We start from the raw sequence: 15,909 nt of genomic DNA, 5'->3' as shown, positions 1-15,909 counted from the left end.
TCAATATTCTATTGTTTGCATCACATAAAATCTGTATCGAATTATTTTAACCCTCTGGGCAAATTGATAGTATTGCCTACTAACTGTCCCCATTCAATTCCATGATGGTTTTGTCAGGAGGCTATGCTTAACTTTGTTTGACACATGCATTATTCCAATCAGCCAATAGGGGCATAAGAAGGTCAAGACCAGGGAGGGGTATAGTTTTATATAGGTCAAAACATGTTAATTTTTGGCATGGCTAGGGAACAATTTCTAAAACTTTGGGTGTTCCCAGGAGCACAGTGACCTCAATCATTTTTAAATGGAAGTTTGGAGCTACCAGGACTGTTCCTGGAGAACGAAATAAACTTTTGGTCAGGGAGGTGACTAGCAACTCAGGAGTCACTCTAACAGAGCTAAAGTCCTGTGTGTAGATGTCCTCTGCAGAAAGGACAACCATCTCAGCAGCACTCCATCAATCAGGCCTCTATGGTAGATTGGCTTGATGGAAGCCACTTTGAGCAAAGGAACTGTGACAGCTCTCTTGGAGTTTGCCTCTCTTGGCATTCAAAGGACAAAAAATATAAGCCTTTGGGCAGACCTTTAAACACTGTGTTTGATGAACACCACTGCTCATCACTTGGCTAATAGCATCCCTTTGGTGAAGCATGGTGGTGGCAGCATCATGCTGTGGGGTTGCTTCCTATTGGCAGGGACAAGGAGACTGGTCACAACTGAGGGAAGGATGACTTTAGCCAAATACAGAGAGGTCATTGAAGAAAACCAAACCCCGAGTGCATGTGACCTAAGACTGCGGCGATGGTGCACCTTTTAGCACAATGATCCGAACATACACTCTAAACACATTGGAATGGTCAACCCTCTAACTACCCTTGAGCGGGCTAACCAAAGCCTGTGTTTACATATGAGATTATATAATGAAGACACTATGCATTTTCATTGTCTTTTATCAAAACTTGGCAACATGTGGTCTTGTTTTGTCCTGCAGCACCATTGCTTGTTTTAGCTTCCTAGTTGTGTCTTGAATTGTTCAGAAAGTATCTAGCCTTGTGTAGGTACCCACTGAACACTAAGAGATAAACACAGCTTTTGAAGGTTATTCATGTATATTTATATTCATTATTTACTCATCGAATCTTCTCATTCAGAGATGCCATTTAAAAAATCACAGCAACTCTCACAAAATAGTGCTTACTATTAGTACTTACCACACAAGTGAACCAAATGATAATCATTTCAAAAGTAATTTAGGTCAGTACTTCACATAACTGAAACACTCTTTACTTTCATGATATTGAATAGTTGCCTCCAGATTTTTTTCTTTTCTTCAAATTGGATATCTTTAAGCGATAACCTATGATTTCCCATGATGCAGTTTGCAATTATGAGACGTGTACAGAAGGATTATTAATGCATAAATTTGTCTATGGGTCGCAGACGTGTGTGCACTTGTGTATACCTGTTTCATCACAGAGGCCTTATGTTTTGTGCTGTTGCATTTGTCTATGTCCAATCAGATGTACAGAACAAAAGTGTGTGTGTTCATAATTAACCACTTAACCGTTAGGCGACAATAAGAATTCTGACCAATTAATACTGTCAGTTAAACAATTAAAATACCCTGGGACATCAGTACCATTTAACCGGGTATTGTCCGTTGCGGGTCTCACAGTTAGCAACACCAGACTAACCCCACAGCATGTCGACATGTTGCTATGTCTGAATAAAAACCAGTAGACAAGCTGTTTATGCTGAGGACTGAGGTAGGCTTGCTCTGTTTATTTTATTTTGAGGTTTAAAGGAACTGTTTGGGAGTTTTGATATTGCTACATAGCCAGTGTTAGCATTAACGGCTGTTTACTTAACAGTCTAGAGGAAATGTTGTGATTTCAGTATCAGGCTTCATTCCTTTACTCGCCAAGAGCGGTCTCCAGTGGTGGGAAGCTATCCCTCTTGTTTTGCTTCTATTTCTCTCACTCCTTTTCTTCTACTTAAGGTAGCATGCTAACCAGCTAGCTCAGACCCGGTTAGACTGTGTTATCACATTCTGTACTGTAACATCCAGGCTGCCATGAAGAAGTATATCAGAGGGAAAATCATAACCTCTTGTAAAAGCAGCAAAGGCTGAAGCTCTTGGCAAGACTGGGAAGTAAACAGCTGTTAATGCTAATTTTGCTGGGTAGCAATCGCAAAACTCACAAATAGCTCCTTGAAAGCCAGTCTGACTCTGTGTTTTGAGAGCAGTTGTTAAGAAATGACTCTGCTCCTCTGCTCTTTTTTTAATCACACGTACAGCTGATCTTTTTAATAACCTCATGAATTTCTAATGTAGAGCGTTTTATGTGTTCTTGTGTGGACAAGCTTCTTCGGCAATGATGAAGTTAAAAGAACCAACGTCTTGTGTGATGATCAGCCGGGAGAGGCTTCTCTCCTGCCTGTGAGTGTACCCATCTGTCTCCGTTTCTGTCCACTGTAATCCCTGTGTATTAGTCATTTTTAATGGATTACAGACACTCGTCTATTCTAAATAGTACATTTAAATCATGTTGGTTAATGGTCAGTAAACTAGCCTGGACTATTGGTCAGAAAAATAAAATCCAATATGAATATCATGCATGTGTGTGTGAGAGTGAAACAGAGGTCTGGCTTCAGATATGGTACACACATCACACACACACACACACACGTCAGACTAAAATTCAGTCACATCAGTGATGCATTTTGAGTACCAGCCTTGTCGATATTTATCCAACAGACCAGTTAAAGGAAGTGGAACGTGCCCCCGGACTCTGTGTCATTTCTCCCCTTCTACCGCCTTTCCTCACCTCATATATTACTGTATGGCTCCTCCACTTTGTTTTGATACCAATTACCTTATTTTCTCTCCTTCACACCTTTTATTATGCTTTTCAAATTTCGTCCTTGTTTTTTTTTTTTTTTTTATTACTGCAGGCCTGTTTAATTATGCAATACCGTATAAATCCAGAGGTTTTGTGGGTATTGGAAACTGGATGTTTAGACCATAAACTGTGCAAACTGTAAGCTGTAAATATCTGCTCAGTGGACATCAGCATGACAGATGAAAAACACACAGCAAAATGATCCATAGTAATACTACAATAACACTGCAAAATATTGCATGTGGAATGAAGCAATATCATTTTTTTATTCTAGTGTCAGTTATGTAAGTGCATATGCAGCGTAGTTCATCGCTGATTACTTTGATTAAAAATACTTTCGCCACTTTTTGGACATAAGCAGGCCTATTTTAAGAAGAGTAAAGGTTCACTCATCTATGATGTCATTTATGCGTCACTTAAGCAAAACTGTACTTAATTGCTCACCTCAGGGTTTCCTAGCCTATAGAGTATATCTGGTGCCTGGGAGAGGTTGTGGGTGCTTTACTAATCCATCAGCTTTTCTGCAAAATTTCCTGTCACTATTTTATAATCTGGTGTCAAAAAGCTAGAAATACAAACCCTAACCCTAATCAAAATGAGTCCGCATCTGTATCACCGGACGTATCTTAGTATCAAACTCCTGGAGAACACCCGCTCAACAACACGTAGACATGCACACTCACATATTGGGATTATTGAGCAGTCTCCCTATCCCCTGCTGTGATGAGCAGTCGTTTGTGTTTTTCTCTGTTGCCTTACTCTTCAAACAACAGATTAAAGCCCCCAGTATGTTTGTCATGGTGGATTCTCACCAGCTGTGAATCTTGCTTTTGATTTCGTTGAAAAACAAGCTGTCCCTCTGCCTCATAAAAATATTAGGTAGTCATAGGTTAATGCCATGTTCGGCCTAGTTTGGAGTATTCTAGTGGGAAATGTTAGCCTGGGGCAATGAATGCAATTTGCCAAAGGTTGAAAGGCTTGAATATGCAGTTAGCGCCAGGCTAAGTGTCAGGAAAAAATGAAAGCCCATGCATGCGTGTATGCATGCCTGAGAGCGCACATGCATGAACGGTTGAAAGGTGTGATGCAGCTTCACTCACTCTCCTCTCTCCCAAGCAGGGAGTAATGTGTCTGCAGTGTGTTGCTGATTAGTGTTGACGTTCCATATGTGGTGACTCATACACACTTGTTAGGCTTCACATGCTACCATCCCAGGTATGTGTCACCCATGTATCCCCACTGCCAGTTTTTACGCCGGCAGCACCTCTGATTCCCACAATCCCAGCTGTCACCTCTGCTAACTGTTACCACGGCAATACTGTCGCTATGGGTTACCAATAGCCGTAGCCGTCGCGGAACAGCGGGAGACAAAGACAAATCAATCTGCGCTTCTAATCTTCTTTACATGGAATAGAGGAATAGGCACGGAGGTATTGGCAAGCCTTGTAGGTAGCTCAGAGGCAATATAAAGTAATAGCACTATGGCTTTTATAGAATAACAGATTAACTGTGACATGAGCATAAAGAGGGAGTGGGGAGAAGAGCAGAGATCAGCATAGGAGAAGGAAAGGAGAACAGAGGGAGGAGGAGAGGAGCAGAGGTGAGGGCTGGAAGGCATAAGAGGGACAGCAAATAAGGTAGAGGAAATGGTGTGGCCAATGGAGCAAGGTTAGTTTGCCATTCACTGCATCCCTTAATCCATTTTAATTGAATAGATAAGCAAAGTCATTTTGCTCGATAAACTCTTGCTGTGTCATCAAACACCTCCACTCTCTCCCTACCCTCCATCACTTTCTTCTGCTGTCTTTCTCTCCTTTCACCCTCATTTTCACCACCTGACCCGCATTTGTATTCACTATGCAGATAGTAAAACTTAACTTGCAATTGTAAACACTCATACTGAGCTATGCGTGTGTCTGTGTGTGTGTGTGTGTTTTATCGCTGACTCATTTCAGATGTTTGAGGTTACCACAGGAGACAAAACAATGAGTCCCAACGATAATCACAGGAAAGGACTCTGAAGTATATTTATTGTACTTTACCGTTCCTGTCAAACCTGTCTGTGTGTTGAAATCCACCCATCTGGTGCTGCACGATGAAACAGATACTAAGAATTATTTTCTAGTACTTAATATCCCAGGTCTGGAGGAGAACGTGCAGAAAAATAAAAGAGGGTTTGAAGAAGCTTGATTATGCAGTTAACTGTGAAAAACTTTTTTCGAGTTATCTGGCTGAGTGACTCTGCCTGTTGCAGTACCCCGGAGATGAAATAAAAATGGAGGCATGAAAGACAGGTTCACCCTCCCTCTCTCTTCCTCTCTCTCTCTCTCGCTCTCTCTCTTTCTCACAAATACACACACGCACACACACACACACACATGCACACACACGCACACACACACACACACACACACACACACACACACACACACACACACACACACACTAGTTGCTCTATCCATGTTCCCACTAGTCTCCTGGTGATCAGAGCAGCCTGTTTCCGGTGATTAGTACTTCACCCCTGTTGACTGGACTAAACAGGGTCTGCTTTAAGCTCTTTGGGCCCCTAAGGCTGATGAAAATCCCAGCAGTGGAGAAGCAATGTGGGGGGGTTTCAAAGAGCACTGGCGTAGGGAGAAGGCAATATGTGTTGCACCATGAGGGGAAGGCATAACATGTAACACAATGAGTGCCCTCATTGTGATCCCTACTGGTTTAACGGTCCTGACTGCCTTCTCTTCTCACAGAATGAGGATATTATCATAAATCTCCACTGATTGGCTGGTTTGTTTCTCTCTCTTTGTGTTTTTGCATGTGTTTGTATGTATGCGTGTATTTATTTAGCAAATACAACTATATATATGTATATATATATATATATATATATATATACATATATACAAAGGGAGTAGCTAATTACATACATGCTGAACAGTTTGGAGGTTAGAGGGAAACCTCTGATATTCTTTACAGAAAAGTGTGGCCACTGTTCAAAATTCCTCTGTTTAATTCTCCTTTACCTGCTTATTTGTTGCAGACACACAGGTTTAAAAAAGGGCCAAAGTAAAACAGTCATTTTGAAGTCTGAACGTATCTGCACAAAAAGTGAATGTTAACACCTTTCTTGACAGTCTAGTCATACCAGTCAGGAGGTACTACAATATTTTAAGGTTTAAGATTTAAATATCTGCTCTTTAACTCGTTTGGTTAAAAAAAAAAAAATCTGAATTGGTCATAATAAAATTAGATATGATAATAATATGATAATCAGATTGTATTTCAATTTTATTTCACTTCATTAATTCATATTTGATTCACTGTCCAAATCTGAGCTGTGGTTGGTGATTCAGAGGTCTGGAAAATGATTTCTAAGTTTCCAACCTGTACTAATGGAAACCTTTTACAAACACAGTCCAAAGTGGAAGGATAGTCATTATCCTTGATTATATGTTAAAATTACTCAGTGAAATGTCATGGGTTACATTTTTTTTGAACCACAGCTGTCTATTTTAAGATGCAATGATGCCTGCCCTACCTTTTTGTACTTCAGTTAGCAGAAGCCAGACATGTCAGTAGTAATGGGTTAGTCGTGACATACTCTTAAATCAAAGATCCAAAAAATATAAATGCAGGGAGGATGGAGACACAAGGTCAGACCGACATACAGAAACACCATAATATATAAGAATAGAAAAACGGAAAGAGAAACATACATAAAAATAGGAAATGGTGAGATGCAGGGTGAAAGACAGATAGCAAGTTGGCAGACATGCATGAGAGAGGCAGAAAAACATTGCATTTTATCTTAGATTATAAGCAGAGCTGGTGTCACTGATCTTTTCCTTCCCTCGTCATTATAATTAAGTGGCATTTTGTGAAAGCACAGTCATTAGCTTTGTCATGGTATGTTTAATTACTACACGTTGGGCTGTTAAGGTGATTGGCAGGTCTCACGGATACTGTAGGCCACACACTTAACTCATCTACAGCTACATACTCACCAACGTTTTTCTGATGACAGATGTTAGTGTGCATCTGTGTGAGTCTGTGATACTTCACTGTCAAGACCAACTTATTTATGATTTGAGGTTTTTTTTTTTTTTTTGTTTTTTTTTGGTTTGTTGTATGATTCATTTAAGTATAAAACATGACTGCATTTTTTATTAATATGGTTTCCCTCCTCAGATCCGTAGACAGGGAGGCATTCAGCTGCTGGTCGACCTACTGGACCACAGGATGAGCGAGGTTCACCGCAGCGCCTGCGGAGCCCTGAGGAACCTGGTGTACGGCAAAGCCAACGATGAGAACAAAGTAGCTCTGAAGAACTGCGGGGGGATTCCTGCCTTAGTCCGCCTGCTGAGAAAGACTGGAGACGTGGAAATCAGAGAGCTGGTCACAGGTACAGTATCTGGGACAAACTTACACCTCAACTCCCCAGCATGTACCCCATGGTGCAGCTGCAGTTGTTTTCCAGCATGACTCCTGTGCTCTGGGATCAGTGGAGGTTATAATGGTGTGTATATGTGTAATGCGAGGAACAGCCGTGCTGTTATACATATCTTTCTTTCTTTCTTTCATTTTTTATCTAAAATTCAAAGCATTTAATTCTCTGGTGATCCTTTATGACCCATATATACACATATATACCCATACATAGAAATGATGTACATATAACCACAGAATAATCTAGTCTCATTTGGTCGTGACAGTGCTAGTAGTTGTTTAAGCTGGGTGATGTAACTTTTTGTGGAATTTATACATTTTACTTTTACTGAAAGAATATCCTTCAAAAATGTTACTATTCACTCCAAGGCAAGGAAACCAAGGCTGATGTTCTCGAGTTCTTATAGAAGCCAAACAGTTAAACATTCTGAATGATATGTACAGACTAGTAATAGACTTATAGGACTCTAAGCCATGACCTCTGGAAAGAATGCAGAAGAAGCAGCGAGGCAGCCAACGATTTGTTGAACAGTGTGTTGTGTTGTGTTATGTGTCTTCTCTTAACTTATTTATTCTAAGTTTTTCAATGTGATTTTTACATAGTATGTGTGTGTGTGTGTGTGTGTGTGTGTGTGTGTGTGTGTGTGTGTGTGCGTGTGTGTGTGTCCGCCTTGCAGTCAAATTTTTAGTAGCAAGTGTGTTTCATAATCCCTGCTCAATATTGTTTTAACCTTGAGGGTATTAGTAGCACAAGTTACCCAGTACCCAGTGCTATTAAGACATGCAAACAGCAGTGCACGCACTTCAACACAAAAGCGTAGAAATGCACATGCATACAAAGACACTCATGCAAAGACATTCAGATGCAGAGATAACACACAAATATCTTTATAGGCAAGAGATGTATAGGTTAACTTTTAGCACCCACATAACTACACACACACACACATACACAGATGCACACATAACATGAGCTGATATAACTTGATCTCCATTTCTCCTGAAATATATTTCCAATATGCATCCCACTAAGAATTTAATATTCCACTAGAGCCCTTTGGTGCTGCAGAAAACACTAACACATGCACTGCGTATTTTTCTGCCTCTCACAAACACACAGATGCTCACACTCACGCACATACACCACCTCAAGCATATATGTAATCTCAATGTGCAGGTAGTTATTCTCCAGCATAACATTGGTTCTACAGCCTCAGGACAGGTAATAATGATGAACTGCTGTGCGTACGTGTGTGTGTGTGTGTGTGTGTGTGTGTGTGTGTGTGTGTGACTTGTATTTGGGCATATGTATGTGTGTGAGACTTGTATTTGGGCATATATGTGTGTGTGTGTGTGTGTGTGTGTGTGTGTGTGTGTGTGTGTGTGTGACTTGTATTTGGGCGTGTGTGTGTGTGTGTGTGTGTGACTTGTATTTTGGCATGTGTGTGTGTGTGTGTGTGTGTGTGTGTATGTGTGTGTACTTGTACTTGCTACATAGTAAGGACCAAAGTATTAGTAAAAGTATTTTACTAACAGAGTGAGGACATTTTGGGAAAGTGAGGACATTTTGGCCGGTCCTCACTTTTTGAGACACCTTCAAATCACATTTTGAGGGTTAAGACTTGGTTTTAGAGTTATGGTTAGAATTAGGTTTAGGTTAAGGTCAGGGTCAGGGTTAGGGTTAGGCACTCAGTTGTGATGGTTAAGGTTAGGGTAAGGGGCTAGGGAATACATTATGTCAATGAGTGTCCTCACAAAGATAGAAGTGCAAGTATGTGTGTGTGTGTGTGTGTGTGCATGTGTGTGTGACTTGTATTTGGGCATATTTGTGTGTGTGTGTGTGTGTGTGTGACTTATATTTGGGCATATGTGTGTGTGTGTGTGTGACTTGTATTTGGGCATATTTGTCACAGGATTCAGTCTGTTAAGGTGAAAATCTGTGATACAAATGAAATTCTGAAAGTAATAATCAGTGTCGCACACACACAAGCATTAGATCAGCGAAAGTAAGAGTTGGCTAAAATTTAAAGGAAGTGGGTGAGCTGCGACCTGTGATAGGTGGAGACCTGAATGGTAGCAGTCAAGCAGATCCAATAAGCAGTTGTCCTTGGCAGGTTAAGAACATGCACAATGGCTCAAATAACAACATAAAAGCATCATTCCTTTTCTCTGCTCCTCTTTTGTCATCTAATTCCTCGTACTTTTCTTCTTTCTTACACCTATGTCTCTCCTCTTCACACTTTTTTTCTACTTTGTCCACATACAGTACATTTTGGTTTTCTATGAGGTTCAGTGTCTTGCACTGTCCTGAGCTGACCTGTGTGTATCTGCAGTTGTATCACCATTGTTTCTCTTCGCTCAGAGCAGCCCTTTGTTGAACCAGGTTAGCCCTGAGATAAGAGACATGTGCAAGCTCATACAAGAGGATTGGACACTTCCAAAGATAAAGTACAAGCACACTCATTCACCCATTACGTAGATTCAAATAGACACACAAGCACACACTGGAATACTGAGACAAAGTCGATGGGGCCCCCTCCTGTTCAATTTGACCTCTGATCCCATTGTTCCTCAGCAGGACAAACTCATCTTCAAGCACACATATATTTTGACATCTATCTCTAGACGCATCCCTATAGGTCACTTGCTCTCGGAAGGGGACTGCTGCAGTGACAGCCAGCAAGTCTGCAAGGAATGTTGTCTCTCCACACACAGACCCCCTTGAATACTACTAACAGGCCACTGGAGGATGGAAGGCTGCAAGTGTTATATTTTCGAGACCTTTTCACTGTTATCGGCACCACTATAACAGGCCGGATGGAGGAAATACAGCTTGTAACGGGATGGGTAATTAGAGAAACGCGTGTGGATGGAGAAGAAAGGACTGTTGAGCAGAAAGATGGAAAGATATTGTAGATACTGAAACACAATTGGAAGAAAGGAAGTGAGGGCGAGAGGTAAGAATGAACAGCAAATAGGAGAATCTGTTTGAGGAAGACTGAGTGACTAAATGAGGGAGGAAAGAAGAATAAGGGAAGGGAAAACAATAAGGAATGATAAACCCAGTGGATGTAATTTTACCAAATCAAGACCGCATCCTCTGTAAAGACTCCTGCTGCCCTAGAAACCAAGCTTTTACTCCAGATAAAGAAACAAGAACCTGCACCAATCAACATTCAGAGAAAGAACATTTGCCGTTGACGCTAAGCTACACTTATTAGTGGTGACATTCATCACACTCACCACACGCCCATAGGGACAACCTGGCACCTTGAAGTATATCACTACAGTGCTGCAGAGACTAAAAGATTAAACGCCTGGAGATGGTGTGTGTGTGTGTATTTTTGTGCGGCCTGTAAGCAGATTAACAAATGAATTAAATGCACCACAAGTCATACTGCATCATATTTGAACTCTTATATTTATAACTAGTCATCTCACATAAACACACACACACACACACACTGAAATTCTGTCTTCTTCTCCCCTTGTCCCCTCACTCTTCCCTTCTCTTTGCCCTTCTCTGTCTGACTCTCCCCTGCTGCTGGCAACATGAATCAGTGTCATGCATGACTCTACCCTGTTGTCTGTTTACTCTGGTACTGAGCATTGAACTTTAAATTTCAATTGCTTTCATGCCAGTACAACCATACTTTAAAGCCTATCCTCAATTGCCTCGCGGCACACCCTGCTGGTACAGCGATTCACCGCTTTAAACTGTTGTATAATTACTTGCTAATTCAATTAGGTGTGTGTTTTCAATTCATTATGTCATAAATAGAATAGAAATAGGAGTACAGTGAGTTAACATTGTTTTTTTTATGCTGCACTGGCCATTGACACAATCTAATTTGTGTGCAGTGATGCAATGATTGTGTGGCCAGATTATTCCTATTGTTTTGGCATTGGCTCAGAGTGAAGCACAGATTCTAAAATTAACTCTGCAATAAACTTTATAAATGAAAATCACCAATACCTACACACACTGAATATTATTGATTATTGTTGACAGGTTGAGTCCGGAGGTAGCAATGCACAAGACACAAGAATAAAAACAAGTCTCCAAACTGTTGATTTTGATAATTGAAGACCTGGACACAAGCCAGACAGCACCCAGTGTGCAACAAAATTAATTTTCCTGTAAGAGTGAAAAGCCTCAGGAGGCAAAAGGGACTTGAACTAGCAAGATCGTTGATTGACATCTTGTACTGACTTGAAAAATGAAGGTGATTATCAAGTAACATACAAGCAACATGGGTGTCTTTTTTCCTCTGGCAGCTATATTCCAAGTGCTGTTGGACTGAACCTCTAAATGCTATGATTCTGTGTAAATGTCTACAAAATCCTTCATCAGGACAGTGCAGCAAAAACCATAACAATGTCTTTTTAAAAAATTAACAACAACTACAGAAAAATCATCCTCCTCTGCACTGATACTGTATATAGCAACAAAGCATTGGCTCGATTGCTCTGGCAAATTACATTCTACTCGAAGCTTGACCTTCATTGCTAATTGGTGGCTAAATGATTTGAAAGCATGCAAATAGCAGTTGGTGACCACTAGAGATCATCAGGGGCAGTGGCACATAATCAAATGACATCAATAGACACAATCCTCAAGTACTTGACTCAACAGAAGTGGTTGTGCTAGAGTCATAACAGAACAACCCCCACATTACTGTCTCTTTGTTGTCAGCTTATTTATAGTCCTTTGCTGGTTTATGTGATGAAACAATCTGTTTAGGTCTGGGGAAATATATATATTTTTTTCTGTGACCAGAAAAACCTTCCCTCAACAGTTTACCTCCCTTTCAGTTCTGAAGTTTAAATTTGGACAAGCTTTATTGGCTTTCTTGTGGTCTCAACGTGAGGTAGATAGGAAAAAGTCAAAGCTTCCGGGGCTGTCAGTCAAAGTCCGGTCGATGCAGAGGCTTTGGGTGTCAATAGAAGATGCTATCCTTACTTGAGGGCTCACCTTGAGGCAGTGGACCATAGCATAACCCTACTGCATCGCCTGCTGCTGCCCTCTCTGCAATGGTTGCTAAACTGAGAAGATATGCTGAGGAAAGTGTTGAAATTGTGTGTATTGTTATAATCCTTGTAAATACAAGTATAGCTGATGATCTTTGACTATTTGAAAACCGGAGACACATGTACATTATGGCTAATGTCTTTGACCGATACTCCATAGCTTGCACAGCAGCGTAGAATAGAGACTTAGGTCATACAAGCATTATACAAAGAAAACAACTGCATGTGTATACAGAAGTCACTAATACTGCCACCATCCTTTACCAGAAAATGCTTTACCTTGCTTTCCTTTACTTCAAAGCATGGAACACTGCTCCATGTAGATATCCAAATATCTGTGTCCCCACCACTGCCACAGTATTTGTCAAAGCCACATTAATTTAAGTCAAAGTTTATAACATTCTTTCAAAATTGCTAGAGGTCAGGGCTCCATCAAAGTCATTACAGGGCTTCCTGTGGGGAAACAAGATACCTTCCCCAGGATGAATTTTTTGCTGCCTCTATGTTATAAAATTCTTAGTGTCCTGCAGAAATTTCACTGCAGCATATTCACTGTGGGAGGCCCTGGTGGGAATGAAACCCTCAGCACAGGCAGTAACAATTTATCCACAATACAGGGCTTTACCTTCTGCTGACAAATGTTTTCTTCAAAACCACTACATGAAGAAAAGCTGTATGACCCTGGGGTAAAGTCAGCAGTTGTTAACCTGCTGTCACCTATAATGTCGCCCAAAAATCAGTATTTATTTTTTGATTTCTCATTCCCAGATTTTTGTAGACACATTAGCTATGTGATTTGTCGTCTTTGACTCTACTCATCACCAGGTTTTGACCCCGCAGCTAACTAATTTACATTGCGCCGCACAGATGAAGGCTGTTTAATAAAACATCGCCACTTGAGGCCTAACAGGCCTCACTCTCCCCTTACAAGTCATACTCTCATTTATTCATGAATTCATGCAATCATCTCCCCGATTCTCCGAACCACACAGCTCCCAGGAAGCTGTCTGTCAAGTATCTGAGGGGAACTAGTCAGGGGAGGAAGAGAAGGAGATGAAGACAAAGAGAGAGAGAGAGATAAAGGAAGAAAATATAGACACGCACACACACACACACACACACACACACACACACACAGCCTCACACACAAAGGCTCAAGTATGATGTCATTGTCTGTTGGTCACCTGATGTTATACCCACTGGACACCGGGTTTAGCGAAGCATTGCAAATCTATGTTTCTAGAGCAGGCAGTTGTGTGTTTATGTGTGTGTCCGCCTCGTATTTGGCCGGTGTTATACGGTGGAACACTGAGGAGTCTATTGTTCGTCCTTCAGCTCAATCTTTGTCATCATCTCTGTCTGCAAAAAAAAAAAAAAAAAAATTAACATCATAACCCCACCCACTGACACCCTCAGTTTGTGCTGTGCGTGCATGTGTTTTTATTTGCGTCTTAGAGTGAAGTTGCCTTTTTTGTAAGCCAGCAGACAGTTTGCTGTCGACTCATCAGAGACAACTCTGTTGTAACGTGATTGCAATCACACGCCGACAACTCTCACCACTTGAGAAACAGACTGACACAGGAAGAAAGAGAAACAGAGAGGACAGAAAGAGATGTTTGAAAGCACTGAGGTTCATAAGTGTTTTGTCCGATCCATGTGTCTTCACCCTCGCTGAGTGAGCCACCACGTGTGTGTGTGTGTGTGTGTGTGTGTGTGTGTGTGTGTGTGTGTGCGTGCATGCAAATATTTGAGCTTTGGTTTGCCCATGAGAGGAGAGACATTGAGAGGGAGGAGAGAGCAAGAGGGATTTGAGATGTGAAACAAGATTAGTGAAAGTGAAGGCAAATGTTGCCATGTTCCCAAACACATGACGCACATACACACACACACACACACACACACACACACACACACATACAGCCGTAGTGTGAGCACTTGATTGCTGCCGAACAGCATACAAGGTCATCGCCTTATTATCACTCTCCTCTCCTTGTCTTCTCAAGCACACACACACAAATAGTCATCTACTTTCACTCTTTCCCACTTTCTTTTTCTCTTTTCAACTTTTCTCACACATTTTCTTGTCACTGTGTTTCAGCTTTATATTTGCCAAGTCTGTTTTTTCTTACATTTCTCTTTCTGTTTGACTTTTATTATTATTCTTCCACTCTGTTTTTGCCATTTACTGTCTTTATCACAACGAAATTTTGTTAATTGTTTTCACATAAGATTTACCCATGAAAAGGTATCTTGGGTAGTGTAAAATCAATCTGAGAATAACAGATTTAATTAGGAATTAATGATTTCTGCTTATTAGCACTACTATGTTTTTCTCATCTTGTTTTGTAACCTTTTTTGTTCCTTCTACTGTAACTTCAGCTGTTTTTTAATGTTCTCCCATCCCTTTGTCTGTTATTTGCAGATTGTCAGTATGACTGACACTAGTGCAGTACACGATGAGGCATCAACACTGTTATTGCTGTTGGTGACGCAAAACTGGCTGCCATTCAACGCCCAGTGCTTCTTTACCAGTTTGAATACAGTGTATTACTGAAAGTAAAGCTTGTGAGGCTTTCTTCATGTCTCGGCCCTTTTCTTCCTCTCCATTCATTTTCAATAGAATACCTTTTGTTGTAGTTCACTCGATTTTTGTGTGGGTTTTTTTTTTTTTTTCAGTCGTGTCAGAGGTCACGTTTAACTACAGAACAGTCTCCCCAGAGCTTTCAGGAATTCAGTGTCTTGCTCAGCTTCAACACTGCTGTCTTTTCAGATAACAGCCAGTATCTCCAATCACTGCTGTGCACCTCCCTGCTGGCCTTATATTTCATTTACAGTCACATCTAATGAGTCCAGTGCAAAAATTGGAATGTGGATAATATATTATGGAATGAACAGGACTTATTTTAGCCAGCTGACAGCCTCTATGAACACAGTCTATTGTAAACACCACAGTGTCTTGGGTTCTGCCCATATTTTTTATGTGGTAACTGTGCGAGTAAATGACATCTGTCAGGTAGGATCTGAGGCACCTGGAGTGTGACATCAATTGAGTGAGAGATAGTGACCTTCAACACCACAGTTTTTAATAGTCTGTTATATTTAATCATGGTGCATGTCTCCAATGTGGTCTCAATCTGTTCCTTTATTCCTAAACCATCACTCAGCTTTTCCTTCTGTCTTCTCCTCTGACTAGTCTTCTATTTTTGTGTCTTGCATCTCTGTCACCCTCTGTTTCGCACATTTGTATCTTATTTTATCACTGTATCTGTTTTTGTATTTCTTCCTGTCTGTAGGGATGACCTGTACAAGCAGCATGGACTAATTAACATATTCAGAATGCAGGAATTCTGATGAGTGTGTATGTGTGCATGTGTGTGTGTGTGTGTGTGTGTGTGTGTGTGTGTGTGTGTGTGTGTGTGTGTGTGTGTGTGTGTGTGTGTGTGTGTGTGTGTGCACATTTGTGTATTCAAGTCCCTGAATGTGTGGTTTTCATGTGTGTCACAGCTGACCAACAGGGCTAGTGCTGTCATCA

General features: G+C 40.9%; 1 protein-coding gene across 2 annotated transcripts in view; it reads left to right on the top strand.

Moving 5' to 3' along the window:
- ctnnd2a (catenin (cadherin-associated protein), delta 2a) overlaps positions 1-15,909 on the top strand; it is a 249,987-nt gene that overhangs the window by 175,689 nt on the left and 58,389 nt on the right. For both annotated transcript variants that reach the window (XM_071485479.1, XM_071485478.1), the window contains exon 14: positions 7,089-7,302. In XM_071485479.1, coding sequence (XP_071341580.1) covers positions 7,089-7,302 — 214 coding nt within the window. The remainder of the gene's footprint in view (positions 1-7,088; positions 7,303-15,909) is intronic.

Source organism: Trachinotus anak, unplaced genomic scaffold (assembly GCF_046630095.1).
Source record: "Trachinotus anak isolate AG129_WGS33_773 ecotype Australia unplaced genomic scaffold, CSIRO_AGI_Tana_v1 ptg000009l, whole genome shotgun sequence".
Classification (NCBI taxonomy): Eukaryota; Metazoa; Chordata; class Actinopteri; order Carangiformes; family Carangidae; genus Trachinotus; species Trachinotus anak.
Note: the sequence above shows the minus strand (reverse complement) of the source record. Positions and strands in the feature narration are given on the sequence as shown.